Source organism: Enoplosus armatus, chromosome 9, assembly GCF_043641665.1.
Source record: "Enoplosus armatus isolate fEnoArm2 chromosome 9, fEnoArm2.hap1, whole genome shotgun sequence".
Lineage (NCBI taxonomy): Eukaryota > Metazoa > Chordata > Actinopteri > Centrarchiformes > Enoplosidae > Enoplosus > Enoplosus armatus.
Window position 1 is genome coordinate 6,645,386 of NC_092188.1, and position 22,168 is coordinate 6,667,553.

Below are 22,168 nucleotides of genomic sequence, written 5' to 3' on the forward strand. Positions count from 1 at the left end.
GGTGTGCAGTTACATAATGTTGAGAATGTGTACTCTTAATGATTTCTGTCAACACATACAGATGGTCAAACGCTTTCATCCTCTTGATCTCCAAACCTCCTCTTTACTTTTCAACACTTAATGAGGCTTTTGTTGTATTTTATAATGTTGAAAACAATATATAAAATGTGCAAATGTGCAAAAACATTTTCTATCATTATATCAGAAATGTAGCTTGCTGTGAGTTCCCTCGGCAGGGTTCTTTGAAGAAACCCACACAGCTACAGAACGTGGTGATATCAGGGAGGGACTTTCGGCCTTAAGCAGAAGGTCTGCTCTAATTCGTTGTCCAAAATAAGCTACAAATTGTTCAGCCCACCAGTTAATCTCTGTATATCCACCTCTCCTGGGCTACGCGGGGGCCATTGAGTCCAAGCTCAGCTGCCAGTACCATGTTTACAATGGACCAGTGTAGTGATCTTCGTTGGTGGTGCAGTCCACTTCAGCCCACACTGTTGGCTAATTAGCTACAACCACAGTGAATGTGAATTCTCAAGGCAGCCTACCACAGCTACACAAATCTTCATTCAGAAGAGTTTTTTTACTGTGAAAGATATATTCTGTTTGGGTGGGAAGTAGCTGGTAACCCATGTATCTGAACTTTTCACCGGTGTCATTAAGCTACTCCTGTGCAGTAGTTGGGACTTGAAACCAAAGATTGTCATCCTATGATCCTGAGAGCCCAATGGAGGAAATACAGAGTCTTCCCTGGGAACTGTTTTTATGTAAGACCAAAAAGTGGAAACAGCAGATGCAAAGCGTCAACTCTAAATTACAGCAGGTCATGAGGGAAAAACCACATAGTTATACTCGTTGGGAAAAACCCCATAGGAACCCCCCCCCATGCTGAGGATTATGGCAGTAATTTCATTTTGTTGGTGGTTACCGTGGATTGCCGTTGGTTAGATTATTAAAATATTAGCACAATGTTACGATTCAGAAGATTATCACTTCATCTAAACTCCAGATTCAGACCTCTCCCTCCAGCAAAATCTCATTATACCATCTCTTCCTCTGCAACAGTACTTTTGGTTTAGAAGTTGCTTGTTATCTTTTTTTTTTTTTTTTACATTCATTGCCTCAAAGAAACCTTAGTTCAGATTGTCTCTGCTGTGTGCCAGATGGTTCTTAGCCTCTGCGTCATCCTTTCAAATAGTTAAACATGGATCTTGTTGGATGAATCTCAAAAAAAAACACAAGCTTTAAAAGCCTCACTAGTGGCTCATGGTGACTATGCTGCCGGTTACCATATATCCAAATTTTCCCAAAGTGGTTGAACTCGAACCCATCAAAAAGGGACGAACTATCTGCCACTTGAACATCCCCAACCTCTTGATAACAACAGTCCTTTGAAATCTCATTTTCTTTCATGACCTTTCACACATGACTCACAAATTTACATATCAGCCCCCCCTCTTCATCACTGGAAATCTTATGAGAGTTTCTGTTCCTGTGCACAGTCATGTAGGTAGTACATGTGGATCCAATAGACACAGAAACACAAAGAAAGGTTGATTATAGCCCTGAGTTTTGAAAACACACATATCTATCAAAGAGAAACACCTTGTCCTTGTGTACAAAAGGCGGATCCACACATTCAGTCAACAAAACAGTTATATAACCAAGGTTTCATCATTCATGCAAGCCCAATTCATAACCCTGCGGTGACTGCACAAATTATACTGTTGACAGTGTGATGCACATGTAGAGGTTACGTTTTTTTCATGGTTTTGTACTTGGTGATCTTGGAAACGTTAAGACTCACAATCAACACTTTTAAGGATTTAGGCCTAAACTACTGTACTTTTAATGTTGGTACAGCAGATATCAAGGTCATTTTTCATGCTGTACTTCATCTTCTTTCTGTTATACACATGTCCTGTTCTAGTTTTTCCTGTCCAAAGAGCCTTACTATTGCTCTGAACCATGCAGGGGAAACCCTGCAGACCAGTTCGGGGTCCATGCTGGGCTTTTCTAGGATGGAGAAAACCAACACTGGGATAATTGTACTGCCCTGTGGTGTCATTTTTTCTGGGAGTTTTATGACCTACACTGGAAAAAGATTTACAGATGACCGAAGTATAGCAGAGTATGGCTCTTTCAGCCATTATTGAGGGTAGACAGATGTTCATATGGATAAAGTTTATTTTTAGTTCTGGGAGATTTAAAAAGCTGATTTGACATTTAAAGAACTCTTGAATTCAGTTTAGGAGTTCAGGATTTTCTAGCCTCCGTTGTTTGTGTTGGATATGATGAAAACTGATATAGGATCCTCAGGGATTTTAATAAATGATTTTAAGTTGATGTGGCGTAAATGTAATCTCTTATGCAACTGCTGGTGTCGCTTTTATGATCTGCTTGATGACGTGTGACCATCCTTGAGCGCATGATCAGCAGTGCATGACTAGTGACCGACGGTCTTGGTATTGGTATCCCTGATTCATTTTAGTCACTTGGCTCTGTGGTCAGTTATTGATCCTCCTCTGTCCAACAACCAGCCAATTAGATTAACCAAAGAATGGTCAGTGTGCTGTCAGATCATGTCTGTATCTGCTTTTTGTGCCCCTGGAAAGGAATCAGTCTTTCATTCCATCTCTTTGAGCAGCAGCGCTGGGGCTGGCATGCTCGGCTATTGATTAGTGCTGTGTGTGTGTTGTATGCTGCAGTGATGGGCTGTTACACCAGCAATCCTACGGCTGCGTGACCCTGGTCCTCCCACACTTTGACCCTCTGCAGTGCACAACAGCAGGGATGTGAAAACACAATGCCAGATATCTGTTTCTCTCCAGTTGAATGGAACATGTTCAGTGAGTCACAGCAGGAAGCTGAGCCAAATATTCATACGGAGTGTGAGTTTGATCGTGCTTACATTTTGGCATGAAAACAAAGCTTTTCCTTGTATCTGCAGGTCTTGAAAAGTCTTAGAAGGCACTGAATTTAGTTTCCTCAAGAGACTCTTCAAAAGACCTTAGTAGGAATTAAAAAGTGTTAAATTTGATTTAATCTTTAATATTTTCTCTTGCCTGCATTAATGTTAGTTGTTCTCGTATCCGATTGCAGGACGTCAGGAGACATTAAACACCTATGAACTAAAAGTGGGATTGTTGTGACAGTGGATTGTGCACACAGGAGGCTGTTCTATCCTCAATTTTCAATTGATTAATCCATCCATCCCTTTTCTGCTGCTATCTGGGTCCAGGTTGCGTTCATTTAATTAATGATATCATCAGGAATTATTATTGTATCCTGCTGGGAAGTACTGAGAAAAAAGTGATATAATGATACATCATTTTAGGATTTTCCATCATACATTCATGCTTTGTTCAGTTTGATCATGAAACAGGTATTAAATGACTATGTAGAATGAAAAATATCAACAACTTGAAACATGTTGAATATAACCTTGAACCTTCAGAAACCCTGCTTATAGTAAGTCTCTGTTATGATATTCTTTGTGACAATTCTTTGTTTTGTCTGACCTAAATGTATAAAAGCTAAAGATTTTCAATTTAACATAATCTAAAATGGGGAAAAGCAGGAAATTGTCACATTTAAGAAGTTGCAACCAGCAATAGTTTAGCATTTTCCCTTGATAAAGGCCATACATTATTAAATGATATAAAAATGTGTTAGTTAATTTCATTTTGATCGGCTAATAGATTTAGAACAGTTTTTTGTGTTCTCTTGTGTTTAGTAAATTCAGTAGTCAAAAACAATTTGTTGACTGACAGAAAATTAACAATTGACAACAGTTTTGATTAATCAGATGAATCACTTCAGTCATTTATTAAGTAAAATGTGAAAAGTTTTGTGGTTTTAGCTTCTCATTTGTCATGATTTGCTGCTTTTCTCAGTTTTATATCATTATTAAACTGAATGTGTTTGGGTTTTAGATTGTTAGTAGGACATAACAAGCAATTCAAAGATGTCACCTTAGCCTCTGGAAAAGGCATTTTATTCTGTTTTTTTGTGACGTTTTATAGATTAAACAAAAAAGTGAAAGTGAGCTAGTGAAAGTTAATATTAGTTGCCACCGGCATTAGATCCTTTCTTTTAGTGTCTTTTTGAGGCATGTCATCACTGATTAGTGCTGCCATTTTACGTTTTCTGTGCCTACAGTCATGCAGTTTCAGCATACCATCTGCCTGTTTTCTACTTTCCCCAACTTTTATTTGATGACGGTCATAAAGTCCAGCTTCCCTCGTGGGTTCCATCATCCCATTTGATCATTTCTGTAAAGACAGTATGACATACAGTCCTTCAAAAGAAATGGAGAGGGACACAGAGTTCTAACATTTACCAAATCCCACATTTTGTGCAAACACTTTTTCCTGTGACTTTTGTTCTTTTGCTTTTAAAGCTGCCAGAGGAGCGAAACAGGCTGGCATTATAAAAGATGGAGTAAGTTTCAAATAAAACTTGAAACATTTTCTGGTTTTCATTCTGTGAGGCGGAACATTCTGTCGGGATACAATCAGACTGGCACTGCGTATTTTTCTGAAGGAAATTATTGCCTTTGTGAACATATTTCCACCACAAGATTCATTGGTGCTATTCCCTTTAATCATATTGCGTGCTCGTTTCCACACTCTGTGAGATTGCTACTGCATGCATTATTGGTATTTGTTTTTGTAACTGGGAGAAGCTGTGTTTAAAATGCTGCTCTCTCAGATTTGATGCCGCACTCTAGATAAAGAAAAACAACAAAAGAAAACAACAAAGATGACCCTAATGCAGATTGTGTTGTTTCGTCTGATCTATAATTGTTTTTCAGTACATAGTGCTTTAATGCCAAATCACAAATTAAACTGGCACAGTCGCTTCAAAAGAGTTTAATAGCATATAATTCACTTGTAATCAAATCTCACCTCCCTGACCCGTAGTCGCTGTGTTCCTTAACCAGAAGGAGATTTAACATTTATTTAAACACTGTGTCTTTCCTGGAAACGGTGGTTGTTGTAGTGTGAGAAATGGCTTGAGCTCTGTATTCTTTGAGGTGTCTATAATGAGCTTTTTAGGGTGAGAGGATTTTCTGCTGGAGGCCTTGTCAGAGGTAATCGGATTCATGTTGTCTGTTTCTCAGAGGCTTATATTAGCCCACCTCTAGAGAGCGAGGAGCCTCATGTAGTATTGATAATAGAGATGACATCGTGTAACTGTAAAATCCAGAGAGGGAAAAAATCAAATCCTGGACTATCTGTCCATCGTTCGACAGACTGCATGAAGGGTAGTCGCTCTCTTCATGTTTGTGTTATTGTGCTGAAGATAATTGAATTTCCTCAACATGTCCTTGTTGAAAGCACTTGAGTCAAGTGTACTTGTGAACTTGCAGCTGGAATTGGTTTTCAATTTATTTCAAGACCATATATGCATTGTTCATATGTGCATACATCATGTCGTCTCTTTGATGATGATTTGAAGAAAACATTTCCTCTCATTTCTTTTTAAAAGATCCGGCTGCTTGACAAAGTAAAGATAGCAGCTGAATCATCAGGAAACACAGCAACACATGACTACTGGTCTATTGTCATACGTGAGACATCAATGCAAAGGAGAAAATAAAGTTAATTTCCATAACAATAAGGTGATGGTGGGAGAAAACATTTTGTAAATGTAAACCAGTAAGATGAAATTTTACAATTCAACACACATACATCCATTTATTTTTAGGGATGACAATCTCGATTGGTCCACCACTTTGGTTCAGACTAAAATATCTCAACAACTATTAGATTTATCGCAAAGACATTTTGGACATTCATGGCCCCTAGAAGTTGAATCCTAATAACTTTGTTGGTCCTCTGACTTTTCCTCTTGCGCCACCATGAGGTTAACATTTTAGTTTTTTAGTGAAATGTCTCAATGAATACTAAATGGTTTGCCATGGAATTATACACACAGATTTTCATGTCCCACTCAGGCTGAATGGTTAATGAAGGGTCATCCCTTAAATTTTAATCCAGCGCCATCATCAGGTCAAAATGTTAATTTGTCCAAAACTTTGGTTTATGACCAAATACCTACAAAATTAATGACATTCCTATGAGCCTTGGCTCTACTTCTTATTTAGTGCTAATTAGCAAATGTTAGCGTAAACTGAAGTGGTGAACGTGGTACAGTAAACATTACACCTGCGAAGCACAAGCCTGTTAGCATGGTCTTTGTCTATATATTGCTTGGTCTGCTCTGTGATGCCTATTTGACAAAGCCTGATGAAGATTTCTGAAAATTAAATTTGTTGGGAGCTATCGGTATAGTGTGTTCGACTTTTGTCTTCAGCTTGATTTTTTGATCCAGCACTAGTGCGCGCTCTACACTCTTTGTCATTGTGAGCAGGTTGGCATGTGTTCTTTTTGTATATATTTATTTGATTAATATAAACCCTCTTCACCTTACGTGACCGTGTGTCGCTGCAGGCAGAGATGCATTTGTCAGTTTTGTAAATGATTCCTTTATTAGTCTTTCTCTCTGTTTTACTGCATCAAAGACAGTTTCCTTCTTCTTTGCAAATCACATCCAGATCACTTTTTTTCAGTAGCAGTTCGGGAGGAGTACTGAGCATCAATTTCAAAAATACTTTCTTCTCCAAGATGCGTTCTTGCCTATTAAACTTGCTTTTCATCTACTGACATCATTCAATCTTTAATTTAGGAGTAGCTGCAGGGGAAATGTCAATCTTACTGTTTAGCAGTGTGGTTTATGTGTGTTAATAGCATGATTGTCTTAAATCAAGTCTGATCAATAAGCTATCATTCCCTTTGCCTTGAGCTATACCAATTTAATTGCGTCTGGGTTTGGAGGTGTGTTGCTTTTGCTATCAGTCAAGTGACCGGTATGTCTGTCCTCTGTTTATTTTGCAGATGATGAAGTTTGCCTGGGACAACTACAAGCGCTTCGCCTGGGGCAAGAATGAGCTCCGGCCTTTGACGAGAAACGGGCATATTGGCAACATGTTTGGTGAGTGTCAGCGGTTTTGCTCGAGGCTCAAAAGGCCAGAAAGGTCATCCTGCAGTTTTTTTCAAGACCTATTGACCTTTTTTCTGGAAAGGTTTTATGCACAAAACTGCATCAAGACAGACTAAACAAACTAAACATCATGTTAAGTGGAAGAATTCAGAAAAAATATAACTGTACATAAATATAACCATACACTCTACCAGCTTTAGAACTGCCATGTGAGAATTATTTCTTTTTTAATCTATGGGTTTTGGTGTGTGGGTCGGACAAAAACAACAAAAACTTTATGATGTTTTACAGATCAAATGTTTAATTGATTAATCAACACTGAAAATAATCATACTGTAAGTATTTTAAGGGTAAGTGGGTTTCTATTGAGAAACCTTCATGAATCAAGACTGATAACAATGGGTTAACTACGTTTTTGTGGAATCCTTATACCCCTACTGAAAATAAATCATTACGAATGAAAAAATAAAAAAACTTCTATTCTTGATCTTTTTTGAGCTGTCAGTTGAAAGGTAAGATGTCGCACCTGTTGGCGCCTCAGTGAGCTTTTGTCACCTCGTCTTCCTTACCTTTCACTCAGCATGGGAAACCTCACAACCTGCCAGGAGTGTCACAGTCTCCCGCAGCCTCTAATTGAAGCCAGATCCAGAGAGGTCCTCAGGTCCTCTGCAGCGGAGCATATCAGGCAGTTCACACTGCTGAGCCAGAGGGAAATCCCATAAAGAAGCCCTTTAATAAAAGGTGGATCAGCTCTTAATAAGAATTGGACGGGTACTGTCTTCCTCCATCACATCTGTAGGGATTCAGGATTATTAAGGCGATGATGCAAGCTCTCTTGAAAATACAGTTTGTGATCTCTTTGCTGCTCTCATTCCCCCAAGGTTGCCAAGTTCATAGTTGAGAGCAGTCCTTTTGAAGCACTGTCCTGAAATCCTGTGATAGGTGTTCTATTTCAAAGCGACTTCAGAATTATTTTGTGATGAAATCCCCCTCCTCCAAAAAAGAAATCATAGAGACCCTGATTTTGCCTGAAGTTTGAGCGGCTTTTTTAAAGTCAAAGCATCCGTCCAAGACACTGCTCCATTCAAGTAAGCTGCTTTCTGCAAGAATAAAATAAAAGGATTTGCATGTGAATCCATTTGTTCTCTCATCATTCATAGTCAGGTATATGTAAAAGAATAAGGCGATAAAAAAAAAAAACCTTGTGCATATGCCAGTAAAAACAGTAAAAGTGTTTGAGGTTTTGAACCAAGCTGTTGATGAGTGCAAGTTAAAGGAATAAGAGGAGTGATGGTGTGATGTCAAAGTGGCCTTGAAGCATTTGGTGGTGATGAAGCCCACAGAAAGGAAAAAACAAATATCAAACCACTTCAGTGGCACAAGAGGATATTGTGTCCACATGAAATAGACCTCGTAGGCTTGTTTTGAATAATGAGAATTCACAGTTCCCACAATTTACTTCGTCTTTCTTGTCAAATTCTTTTAATAAGAATCAACAGAACAGCTTCATTTTTACATTAGTACATTTTTATTGACATTTGATTATCCAGTGCTTTTCACTTACAAACACGACACATTGCCTGCATCTGACACAGAAAGGCAGAAAAAACATTATTTGCAAAAAAAAAAATTAATAACAAGTGCTGAAAATACAAGAAAGCACTTTTCCCACTCGCTGGTGTTTATTGTAATATAATTGGGCTGATATTTTGTAACAGAAAACCTATTTTGTTGAATGGCCTTTTTATATGCTGTAAGGAGTAGAGATCTGTTTTTTCAGAGCTGTCAAGGCATGTTCCACTTACACCACTTGTGATGTAAACTATCATTAGGAAGGAATTACGGCTAAGGACATTGAAAGCTAATGGACTGCTCTGTTGTCAATACTAAAACTTGAGGAATGACAGAGATTATGATAGAGTCAGTTGCTGTGATTTGTTTGTGTTAAAGCTGCATTAAGAAATGTTTGACTGCTGGAGGGCAGAAAGCAGACTCCAAATAGACTCACAACAATGAGCCTTGATATCGGCTTATTAAATTGTTATGGCAAGTACATTAGCAAACAATCACTATATATTACTTATCCAGCACAAACAGAACAATGTCGGCATCCCATTGGTGCTCGTCTTCACAAGCTATCCAGCTCAAGTTTCAGCTGGTTTGATCCACTAATGCAGGATTTATACGTGACGCAGGGGGTTAATGCCATCCATAGCTCCGCTTTAGGCTTTGAGTTATAGCTCAGCGTCTGATTTTACCCATTGATATCATTGCTACAGCTCTACGTGGCTGTATTGTACATGATCAGGCCGCTTTAATTATGTTCCTCGCAGTAATTGTGTTAACTTTGTGATGTTGACTGATGATAGGAAGGCTTTGCATGATGTGTGTTACTGAAAATGAGAAGATTACAGAGCCTTTCTTCATCTTGCTTTATGTTGCCTTCCGTATCAACAATATCCACAGGCATCGGAAAGTTGTAGGAAAAAACACAAACAACCCAAGCTGAGCAATCACAGATACCATGGGCACCATGTGGAGTAGAGTATCCCTAGAAACCTACATTCTACATACCCAGGCTCCTGAGAAAAATATCTTGGCTTTGGCTTGCTGAATATTTAGCTTTCTCAACCAGCCACTCGTTTACATGAGCTGTCTCCTACTTTGGGCTTAGCAGGTAGTATGTGTTGTAAGTTAGAGGCAGAGGCAATTGTATTTGGGGCAATGTGCATGAGAGCAAAAGTAACTCAACCATATGGCCCAAAGAGTTAAAAAAAAAAAAAAACTGTGTGAAAGCGGCTGAAACGTGCAGTAAGACACAAACTGGTGCATTAATTCTCATTGGAATCAGCGATACTAGCAAACCTTTCACATTAGAGGATTTGTCTCAATGTAAATATTAAAAATGTTGCTTGATGGAGCCCCACACAGCAGATATCTCACATTGAAGCCACACTTTTCAAATAATTCTGCTGTCGGGGCCAAAGGTTTCTCATAATGGATAGTGCAATCCTCAACTTCTGGCAGCTAATTGCTATCTTTATCTGTGCAGCGCAGCTATCCACTATGCATTGTACCTTTGTTTTTAATGCAGATCCAACCGATAATGCAAACAACAAAAGCTGGGATAGAATAAGCTATTTGTCTCTGTCTCTCCAAGTGAGGGGGAAGGGGAACGACTTCATGGTTAATCCCATAAGTAAATATATTTCCATTCTGTGTAAAGCTGGCGTCATTTCTGCTCTTAAACATTCTTGTTTGCTGCGCAGTGTATTATCTATGAGTCGAGAGAGTGGGAGTCAAAGGGAGAGGAAGAGAGAAAGGGCATCATGCTAGCGAGTAAATGTCACATTGTGAGTGGTGGTACGGGAAGCCAGGTATGAAATTGGATGCTGTGTTCTTTAATTTAATCCTCAGAGTAAACAGAGATGCGGCGAGATTGGATCTACAGTTATCGTTCGCATCAGAAGCTTGTCAATATGCCGAGAGTCACCAGAACATCCCTTCTGCTGTTCGCTCAGAGATGCAGTACATAAACCACAGAAAGGCAGAGAGAGACGTTTTCCTCCACTGTTACCTCACTCCTCTTCTCTGGCACGCATTCACTTTACTATAATCTCCCTCTGAGTCTTTCTCTCAACCCCCCTTCCTTTCTATTTTTACTGTAATCCCTCTCTTCTTTCCTTTGTCATGACCCTCAAGGCTGAAAGCGGCTCTCTTTATTCTTTCCTCTTAACCAAAGTTGGTTCTGATAGACTTTTTCTCATTTCCCTTTTGTCATTTAAAATACAGTATGTCTTTAGAGCTCATTAAAAGTTTCTCTTGCTCGGGGCAATTAGAAAGAGAAAACTGTGCTATTTACAGTACTTTCAGCAATTCTGCCTCCTGGTGAGATTGTGTGGGAGTTCTCACTCAGTGAAATTGATGGAAAACTTTATTTAACATATTTATGGTCTTTTTTTTTCCTCAAGAAAAAAGCTTACTTTTTGATTAGTAAGCATTATATTAACATATAAAAAAATATTAAAATGTGGTGTTAAAATATTGCACTAGAAAACCTTAAACATATTTGAGAGATAAATGATTGAGTTTCTGATTGGTTAAATATCAAATATCATCTGGTTGCTCCGCCATGTTTCTTGTTCCCCTTTGACTTCATTGGATTACTTCATGTCAGGGTGATCATGTCAAATATTAAATCTCCTGGAGGATTCTGAAATTAAGGAGAGCAACGTAATAAGATCAAGGTCAGATTCTAGTTTAGTGTGACGGATAACAACGTTCGTTTGACTTATTTATAAATATTATAAATATTTATTAATTTATTTTCCATTTACTTTGTCTCCAGCTTCAGAAATAGTCACTAGTTTGGGTAAAATACGACAGAAATACATGAACTAAATGCCATAGAGGAAAAGCAGTCGCTACCCACAAAGTAGCATGTATTCTCCGTGCCTGAGCGTAAGCACTGCAAGATGTGAAAGAACGCTGTTATTTTGACGGTGAAATTGTAGGGCTAATTGGAGCTAAATTTTATTTATTAATGACATGCTGACCTCTATGTTGGAAAAGTCTTCTTTTGGAGAGTGGACAAAAATGTGTGTTTTTCTCTGTTTACGTAATGCTGACGTAATAGAGAATTAGTTAAGTTGCTGGGTTCAACTGTGACCCAGATGGATTTTGTCTTTACTTAGTTCAGTATTTATTATTGAATATTTTCATGTGTAAATAACGGTAAGGATTACCTTCAATAGTTGGTGCTGATATTATCAGCAGTTTCCTCCCTGACTGACATAAATCACTGCAGAAGGTCAATTGGATGATCTACTGGATGTCTCGCGTGCTACTATTGACTTTTAGCAGTGATAAATCTCTGAGCAGCAGGTGCTCGCTGTTATTAAAACTGAAATGGTTTTGTCGAATCACTGAAACTATTGGGGTCAAAAATGCAGCTTGAGATTTCAGGATAAATTATCCAAGAAGTGCTAGGTTTGAAATTACATTTGTTGAACCAGCAATAACTGATTTTTTTGGCCACTTGGGGGCAGTGGAAAAGAAAATTATGAGCATTGACATATCATCACTTTTTAAGTTGATATTTGCTTATTTACACATCCAGCAGTTAAGGAGCAACCTTATCATTCATTTGGAGTCTTGTTTCTGGTCACTTGGCAAATGTATGTCCAATATTCACTTTCTGTTTGTTCTGTTTTGGGTCTCTACCAACTCCTGAGAGAAATATCTGGCTCCTAAATGCTCCACTGTCTTCACTAACTGTGTCTGTCTGCTGTTTGGTGCTGAGTAGGAAGTGTACAGTGGGTTATTAGATGCCTGCTGCGGCCAAAGACGATATAAAGACGACTATAAAGCTCTGTAAAGTGATAATTCTCTGTAGGTTCATCACTAACCCTAACCCTTATAAAGATATACATTTCAGCAGCTTTAAGAATGAAAGTTGAGGTGTTGAGTATAAATCTGGATGGTGATTTTTGTTGTTGTCTTGACCAGTGTTCTCCAACAGCTTTTCTCATCACATCTGATAGCTATAGCACTTGATAGTACAACTGTACCTTGTCTCTTTACTGTGTTTGTTTCAGTTTCAACCTGTCATCTCCCAGCTTTGTTTGATTCCCCTTCTCTTCTTTGTTTTCTCTCTTTTGTTCATCCCTTGAAAAGTTTGCTGTCAGCAAGATCAAGAGAGGTGGGCTTCTGTCATCATGGATCATTTCATATGGAGACAGATGATGGGGAGGGAGGTATAACAGGGTGAGGAAAGGCACTTTTTTGGAGGAAAAGTCAGATATCTTGGAGCAAAGGAAGAGGTGAAGATATTGGAGCTTTTTAAGACGTCAGGCCATTGGGAAAGACTTAACTCCCATGTGCAGATATGAACAGATTTAAAAAGAGTGTGGGAAAGTGATGCAAAGTCATTTTGGGACACTTGTTAACTGTGCAAGACTCGCAAGCCAAAGCCCCTAGTGCAGTGAATTATTTTAAATGTTTGGCTCCCAGAGCACTTGTGCCCTACTTTTATGGTGGAGAGCATTAACTAAAACTATCAGTAGTGATGGTTCTATATTCCCATCTTATCTCAGAACAAGACGAATGGAGCCCTCAGCCTTGAATTTAAATGAGGATGTTAAACACAAACATGTAATATATGGTACATAGAAGCACTACACACTCAAAATTCCCAAAAGAAGATGCTGGTCCAGATCCTTAAAAGCACTACTCCAGGCCCAACAAATGAAGATAAGCAAAGACAATCAGAAATCCTTTTTTTTGGGGGGTGCTTTGATGTCTTTCTTGGGAATCATTATTACACTTGTGAGATAATTAAATGAGTGGATGATATTTTGAATACTTTCCTTGCTTTCCTTCAACTGAACCAGGTTGTAGCCTGGGGGATCACCTCAAGAAGTTTGTAAGACTTGTTTGTGTGTTTATTCTACAGCATCTTTGTGCACACCATGTAAATCTTACCATTCACTACTGTATAACTAGAGGCTAATTAGGTTGGACAGATTGTGTATGTTATTAATCTTTCATCACCAGAGCCCTATTAGCAAAGGCTGTTTTCTCTGAAAGGCGATTCAGGGGAACTCTATTGTCAGTGTCTGGAATGCGTTATTCTGCTTTTTCCCTTTGTTACCAGTCTGGGAAAAAGCTCGAGAATGGGTCCCTCAGGTCAACTCTGTCTGCCCATCTAGTGTCCTTGAAACCGTAGATGTATTTTGTATTCCCTTTTGGCTCCCTCAAAGATGTGAGAGAGAGATTAATTGGCCTCCTGTGCTAACCTCTTGTAAAGTAGAGGCATGAGGCTCTCAGAATGAGTGGCACAAAAACTCGCACAACTCCTCACAAACAGTCACAGACCCCAAGATCAAATCCATCCTTTGTTGTTCCACTGCACTCAAGAAAAATTTGGTGAAATGCTGACCAAGGTCCCTTTTGGGGTCTGTTCATGATAGAAATCACAGTGGGCACCAGGTTGGCAGGTTTGTGGTTTTGGAGTCATTGAAATTCTGGGACATCAGACAATAAAAAAGGGTTGAAATTTGTATTTTTCCTGTTAGATTGTACAAACATTGCTTACTTTTGTTACCTTTAAAGGACATTTTGGCTTAGTAACGTTCTTTCCAAGAGTTAGATGAGAAGATTGAAACCAGTCTCATGTCTGTCCAGTAAATATGAAGCTACAGCTAGCAGACAGTTAGCTTAGCTCAGCACAAAGACCGGAAACAGGGGAAACAGCTACAGTAGCCTGTTGGTCAACACATGCTTTGTAGCTCTGTGATCATTAAAAATAATTAGATCTCAGTGTCAGCTTTACTATTTCAGATATTGTAAGATCTCTCGGGCATTTCACACTCATTACGACCTCTTCAGATTTCCTCTTCTTCCCTCTTTTGACACGACTAATTTTCCTTTCTTATTGGAGCTCTCATATACCATATCACTTTCTCCACTCGCTATGAAGTAAGAAGCCAACCATTCCCAGAGCCTAAATGGAGGATTAAAGAGATTGTTCGTGCCTCTGTGAACGACGTCATTACCCCCGTGCCTGCATATGTGGGTCACTAACTGAAGCACACGACACATTAAAAGCCAAGCCAAAAACCACAGTCCAACAGATGCTGGGGGCAAGGCTTGTGATTGCGTATGAAAAAAAGAGATAGCATTACATTAGTTGTCACAGCTGCCCCTCCCTCACTCCAGAGATTTTTCATCAACAATAGATGTCCTATGGCTGTTAAGGGGATTGGCCACATGCTGCTATTCACAATTGCTCTCTAGCTCTCTGCCCCTCTGCAACAAATGAAAGAGTAAAGACCTCTTTCTACGCATTGGAAAAGTTTTCTATTTTTTTCAGCCCTTATGTTAGGATTATATAGTACTTTCTTCTTTCATTTTGTCCCGGCCTCCTCCTTATCCCAAGAGGTGCAATTAAAGAGCATAAGGTTACTGGTTTTGTGACCAGAGAGTTTTCCAGGAATGCAAAATGAGCTACTTCTCGCGACACAGGCTGAACCCTTCACCATGGCATGCCTGGGGACCATTTAAAACCAGTAGCGTTTATTAGAAAATCCCAAGGGCTCTTCAGGTGATGTAAAGTGCTGCCAGGTGCTATTACATGATGGAGAACAGAGGAGGAAAGAGATGGTCTGAAAACTTGATTTAGCTTGGATCGATGGCCCAAGTGATGAAGCCTCGGGTATTTATTATTTAGTCGTCTCTGAATGGAGGTGCAATTGAAAGGTGAAATAAATGTTTTATAGAGCAATTGGGGGTCCTCAAGGTGCTCGGGGCCCCTCAAAGTAGTGAGGGATTTTCATCAATTTTCATACATCATTATTATTAGAATGTCGTACAGCAAACAAAGCAGTGACAGAGCTTCTGAAGATATCTGCTGAGAGACAACACATTTGCAAAGACAGTGCTCCTTAGAGGGGACTCATAGAGGACTCAGACATGCACACACATGCATGTATACAAACACACGTTCATATTGCTGTTTGAACCGAGTGAGACTTGAGCACCTCTTCTCATTTTTAAACTCCTCCTCTTTGTGTTATTAAAGAGACTTTTTATTAAAAGCATTCAACTGGCAACCATTTCCACTAACAATTGCCTGTTCTCTTCGCTGCCTACACATTAGGCAGAGCAGACAGGTCTTTACCTTCTTCGCAATTACCTCCCAAAGGGCCTTGTGCTCGGTCTTGAAGGGGGCACTGTGAAGGTTAGAGAGAACAGGGGAGGAAGTGGCAACCTCCCTTGTCATTAGGGTTAAACGAAGGGCTACGCAAATGGTGCCTATCACCGCCTGTCACATTAGAGTCTCACACAGAGTGAAGGGTTGTCACCATCCACCCCCTTTCCATTTCTACCCCATCCATTTTTATATCCCATGGGCTCCATCATGGAGCGGTAGAAATCATCTGTCTCCATAGCGACCAGCGCCAGGTGACAAATCAGGATATGGTCCCTCCCCCGCCTCTGGAGCGCACATCCCAACCCTCCATTCAATATTGCCTATTTGTACTGGAACCAATAAGGCCTCAAACTGAACCCTCAAGCCAGACACGTCACATATCATCGTGATTTTAAGACCTAAAACATGTTTTGATCATCATGGTAATATACAGCAGCAGTGGGGGATGGGAAATGATTTATACCTACTATAGTGTCATGAAGATACGTGAGTGTGCGTAGTGGAGCTTGACCGAAACTGAGTTTTTGAGATAGATACCGATAACATGTCTATGCATCTATATATCTGTTACAACCCGATATCAGCTGATAAGTCTAGTAGATAGAAAAACAATGTGTACATTATCCTGTTTATTGAATACTGCAAGTGGAGTTTGTTCTTTGGAATCTGCTGTGCTACATAGTTGTCATATATTGAAGCGGTATAAGTCAGCACAGGCAAAGGCATTAATTAATAGTTATCCATATATCCGTATACAGTGTCTCATTTGAGTGAATTTCAGATTTCTCCTCACTTACTGTGCAAGGTAATGTAAACTATAATCATATTGTGCATATTTTTCAATTATTCAAGAGGATAAGATAGTTTTGGACATATTTCCCATAGCATCAGTTGACTGACTGACTAACTGTGTTGCTAGGACACCTACTGCCAACTTCAGTGATGCACTACTGACTGGAGAACTTTCTTTCCCCTTTCCACAAGATTTAATTTACACTCACTCAGTGTCGTGTTCGTTGCATTATAGAAAGCAGAAAACTATAGACAGTGAACAGTCTCAAAACAGCATACATACGGACATACGGCAAAAATGTATTTTAAATTCAGCTTCACTTGCTATCTGTTTTGCTTCGCTCTTAAGTTTGTATGCCAAGATGTAAAAGTACTGCTGGAAATCATATATACTGGAGTGAACATTATAAATAATGATTTGGAGGCATATGTTAGGATATATATGGACTTGCCCCTCCTCTCATCCAAGTTCACTCAATGAACCCAGTGAAAAGAAAAGAAGGGAGGAAATATTTCACCCTAACTGTGGGTGCATGCTGGAGCATTTAAGCTGCAGGCAGATGAGAAACTTGACAGCGAGCCTCTGATAATGCACTCTGGGGGCGAACCTGCTGTCAGAACAGGTTTCGTCCCACTGCATGTAATGACGGCCCGGGCTGCACAGCTCTGCATCTGCTGGCACTGAGGCAGCGACAACTGCCTGGAGATCATAGCACACCCAAACTGGGCTCAGTGCTTCCCCTCGTACCTAGCAGGCTGAGCTAGTGACAGGGTTATAAAAGCATGGTTGTGTTGAGATCATGAGGGGTTTCATGAGGATAAATTGCTTCGAATGCAAAGCCAGGCGGATGCAGTGTCCGTGACTTCGACCAATTCATGTTTCATTCAGTGTTTCATTATATCTGGGATCTGCAGTGAAGCTTTTCCTTGCTGATCGTGTCATTTGGTGCATAGAAAGTTCATGTGTTGACATGCTTCTTCATCCTCTCACTCCAGACTATCATGACCCAGTGAAGAAAGCCATTTTACAGCAGAACACAGGATGACAGGACATGAAAGTGAAGCCATCTTTCATTATCATCACCGCAAAATTTCTGCTCTTCCTTTCTCGGATTAGAACAAGTTCCCCTCAGTGGGCATGAGCTCATCATCAAGCCTCTGCGCCGGGATTATAGCCAAGATGATGAAAAACTGGTTGCAAAATGTATGATGAAGCAGGAGGATTATCAGGGATTGTACTCTATTCTACTGTAACTATTCAAACGCTGGCTGATGGATACAAGGGTGAGGGTCAAATTTGCTGTCTCCGGATAATGCCCCAAACCCCTTCATGTTGTTCCGGCTTGGTGTACTGTTTGGATTCTTAAACGCGTTTATGTAATCTGTGATCACTGATCTCTCTGCAGTGACGTATTGCCGGAGTCACTCTGACGATGACGTCTCTGCAACCTGAGACATGCCGTTTGGTGTGTAGTAATCAGTGTTTGTCAGTTTTAATCACAAGCGCTTTCTGCCAAGCTCTTAAGCTCATGGCAGTATAAGGGAGCAGATTTTCCTTCATTCATTTATTTTAGGGACTATTAATGTACGGTACTTTTTTTTTTAGCTTCTCCTCATTGCAGTCTGTGCTCTGAATATTTCACTAAGCTGAAGAGTCTCACAATAGCTCCTCCTCTAAAGTGCTAACACATCCATCCATCTTTTCATCTATCATCCTTGACACTGTCCAGCATGACTCACCAGATTTCCGGTCTTCTAGAACTGACAAACCCCAGTTTAAATTCTCCTCAGACCCCTGTCCAGGCGTAAAGGAACATTTAGTTTTGTTCCCCATGCTCATTCACCAGTTGATCTTCTGATATTTCCTTTTGTGTTCTATGAAAACACACAGTATGTGTTTGCAGTACAGAATATTCCCTTTCTGGATTTCTGCAGTTCTCTGAGTTGCTGTTGTCTTTCTCCTTCACACATTGGCAACCCACAGGGCAGAATATTTTTTGTTCCTGCGGTGAGCATCGTACCTCGAAGCAATACTGACTCTGGGAGTGTAGCAAAGACTTGACAGTAGTGCAGGTTGACCTCTGCAGCCTGTAGTGTCTCTTGAGCTCATTTCTCAAGCTTTTCTCCCGTCTCATCACAGGCTATCCATAGCAAATCAGTGCAAGGTGGGGCTCAGGTCCTCTGTGGTTGACTCAGAGCGGTGAGTGGAGGGAAGAAGGACGGTGGTGGCAGAATGAATAAGCAAAATCGCATGAAATGAATTCCTTCTGTTGGTGTATCCTGCCGCGAGGGTTGGAAGAACTTTCCAACTGAGTGCGACAGTCTGGGCCACACTTCAGAGGTGGGGGGGGGTTGAATGGTGCTAACAGCCTCTGGCATCCTGGAAACAGAAGAGGGTGACACTGAAATAAACAGAGGAACGGGTGAAGCGGTGAAATAGAAATGGATATTGAGTAATGTGGACAAGGCTCCTAACTCATATTCCTCTAGGAAATAATGTTAGAAAGTTTGCATTTCCATTGTAATTGAGTGTGAAATTGTAGGCAAGGAGCAGTACCTTTCAAAGTGGTCTCTAAATGGGCTTTCTACAGGTTGATTAGAAAAGTGGAAAAGTTCATGTCTTTTCCTTAATTAAAATCTTCTTTTTTAATAATCCTGCAGTTTCATTTAACCAGAAATTAACCACCCAGAAGCTACAATTATTTCTTTACTGCCTGTTAGAAACCTGATTAAGTTTTACTGTCCTTCCGGACCAGTCGTTAAAAGACATGAACTAGATATGCAAAAGAGCACATAGATATAAGAATAAACATCAGATAAACACACACACACACACACACACACATACACACATGGGTAGCGTACATAGCTTCCTAACTCTTCGAATGCCTGCAGGGCTGCACAAATGATGCGAAGCAGCTGCTCTTTAAAATGGCCAGTTTAATTTCTCTAGCTGTCGGGTGCTCTTTGTCAACAGGTTATTACAGCTCTCCCGAATTGGTTGGGCTGCACATTTTTCTGTGCGTGACTAGTGAGCTAGAAAGGTGCATTCAGATGAGTTGAAGTCTGGTGGACAGGATGGGAAGCACTGCCTCTTTTTTTCGTCTGTAGAAGAAATCAGAGATTAAGCTTGCAAAGTGGATTTCTATCAAGGTTACACCTGAAACTTCAGACTGAAAATTTCATGCATTCTTCACCCTGCTGACCCCTCCTGCAAAAGAAGTTTTTATTAATTACTGTGAATATTCTTTCTTTCTGTTTACTTTTTGGATTTATGTTAGATGACCTTATGACGGCCTGAATTGTTGCTGCGGCGCCGTGGCTGAGTGTCTTTATCAACTGCCTAATCGCAGCCTCTAGCTTTATCTGTCATCTCCAATCAGGTTTTGTGGGTTGACAGAGCATCAGATGTATGATCCCCCCTCTCCTACTGTGCTGCGTGTCTGTTGATCAATGCAAGAGAGGCTTTTGGGAGAGGGAGGAGGTGAGGGGTTCGATAACACTGTGTGCGGTGTGTAATCTCATCTGAGAGGCTGTCATATCAGACAGGGCTGCTGCACTGACACGCCACGCTCTCCCAGAGTGGCAAATTAGATTGCTGCAATTAGATTGACATGTGCGCCGCTCAAAGTCTGGAGCCTCTCTAATCATGTCTGGACAGTGTGCATTTTGTATTTGTTTGTTATTAGATTAATATGTGCGAAGGTGTGTTGATTGGCTCTTTAGTCTTTGACACTTTGATAGTTTATTGATAACCCTTGTGAAAGGGTCATCTCACATTTGAACCTATTTCCATACTGTCAAATTAACATTCACTGTGCGTGGTGGTCTATTCCTTTAAGCTTATTTTAAATTCGGCAGTGTTAACTGGGATTTGCCTGTTGCCTTCATTTTGGCTGATTTACTTTCACTTTTAACGTGAAAAACGAAACATTGCTGAGTCAAATGTGAAGTCAAAGACTGTACTGATGACACATTCTGCACATATTTCTCAATGATCATCATCATTTACTCACCATAATATATCCAAAAATACTTACACAAAAAATTGTGAAAATATATTTAGCAACAAACACAAAAATTAACACCAAGCCACCAATAGTGGAATATAGTTCAGGGTTTTTCCAATTAAATTTTTATAGAACTTTGGAGGCTTGCCTGAAAAAGTAGAAGAAAAATGAAATAAAACAGCTCTCCTTACTTACTACATTAAAATAAATCACAGTACCTCAGAAGTCAATGAGACATTGATACTGTCTCCCTCTGACGAGTATTCATCAGCTGCCTGGTACAACGTGCAGAGACTAAACACTAAAATAAAGGATTCCTGCTGTCCATGATTATAGCTGAAGCCTCTGGCTCAGTCGCCTCCTCCTCTGCAGGCCTCATAATGGAACAAATTTATTCTGACTCCGGCTCTAATGTACCTTGATCTATCAATTCTCTGTCCCTTCCTCTGTCTTACCAAGCAAGTGCTATCTCACTGGAAGGCACAAAGCAACATTAGATGCTAGTCTTTTTGTGGGGCAGTTTGACTGTGTGATTACCATAATGGTGAAAATGGAGAGACAGGGTTTGATAGAGAGGGGGTCTGTGGGGTGACATGGGTTGCAATCAGGACTGGTTGCCTCTAATTTTGTCCATGCTGTCCTTTTACTGAGAGGTAGTAGTGGGATTTATATGCACAGTACTGGTAGCCATGGCAGCAAAGCGTGCATACAGATGTATCCACAGAATAAGGAAGGACTCCACTTAATTCTTCGGACACACAGTACTGACTCTTTGGACAAAATGGTCTTTTTCAAATGAAAGTCAGCAGGAAAATAGCTTATATTCAATGCACGTCTTAACTGAGGCAACAGATTAAAATCAAAACAATCAACAATACAACAGAAAACTGAGGTATTCAGTTATACTTGTGTGATCGTATCACATGATCGAAAGCTTCGGAGAAGGTACTAGGTGGACCTTGCTGTGAGATTGTTTTCTCGACTTTTGTTTTCAAGGTCAAGAATGAACTTTGAACCTGAAGTGCTCAGAAAAATATGAACATTTGGACACCTACAATTCTGTGACAACAGGGCAAACTCCATCTGCAGATGAAGATCATGTGATATGATTATAAGCTCAGCTATTGAAGAGATTGTTGAGATTGTTTCATCTAGAACAGATTAAACAGGAATGGTCAATGGATTCTTGAAGGCTACAAATAACTATGTTTCTGTAGTTCTGGATCTGCATTCGAGTTAAGTTCATAGTGATTTCCTCACTGACACACTGACATACAGTACGAGCAGGTTACAAGTCAGTTTGTCTGGCAGCCATTTATCCGGTGGTGTTTTTTGCCACTTCACTTTGAGCTGGGCTGTTTTCTGAGCCGTCACCTCCCTTCTTCATCTTCCACAGCTCTTGTCTGGACAGGGGTGCTACATCAATGTCTCACACACAATACAGCTATGCATATTCCTTGAAGGAGGGTCAGCTTGCCTTAGCCTTATGATTTAAACAATGCGTCTCAGTAAACAGCCCGCTCCCAACAGCTCTGTCTCATTGGCTGTCACCTGCTCTTCCAGACTCCCTTTAGATTCGCCTCTTATCCTGTAGTATTACTTGAGACTGGATCTTCTCAAAGGTTGACTGGAGAATGTGCAATACGTA

General features: G+C 40.1%; 1 protein-coding gene across 1 annotated transcript in view; it reads left to right on the top strand.

Annotated features, from left to right (window-relative positions):
* LOC139289890 (mannosyl-oligosaccharide 1,2-alpha-mannosidase IA) overlaps positions 1-22,168 on the top strand; it is a 178,958-nt gene that overhangs the window by 70,675 nt on the left and 86,115 nt on the right. The window contains exon 2 of the mRNA XM_070911550.1: positions 6,900-6,996. Within this exon, the coding sequence (XP_070767651.1) occupies positions 6,900-6,996 (97 nt within the window). The remainder of the gene's footprint in view (positions 1-6,899; positions 6,997-22,168) is intronic.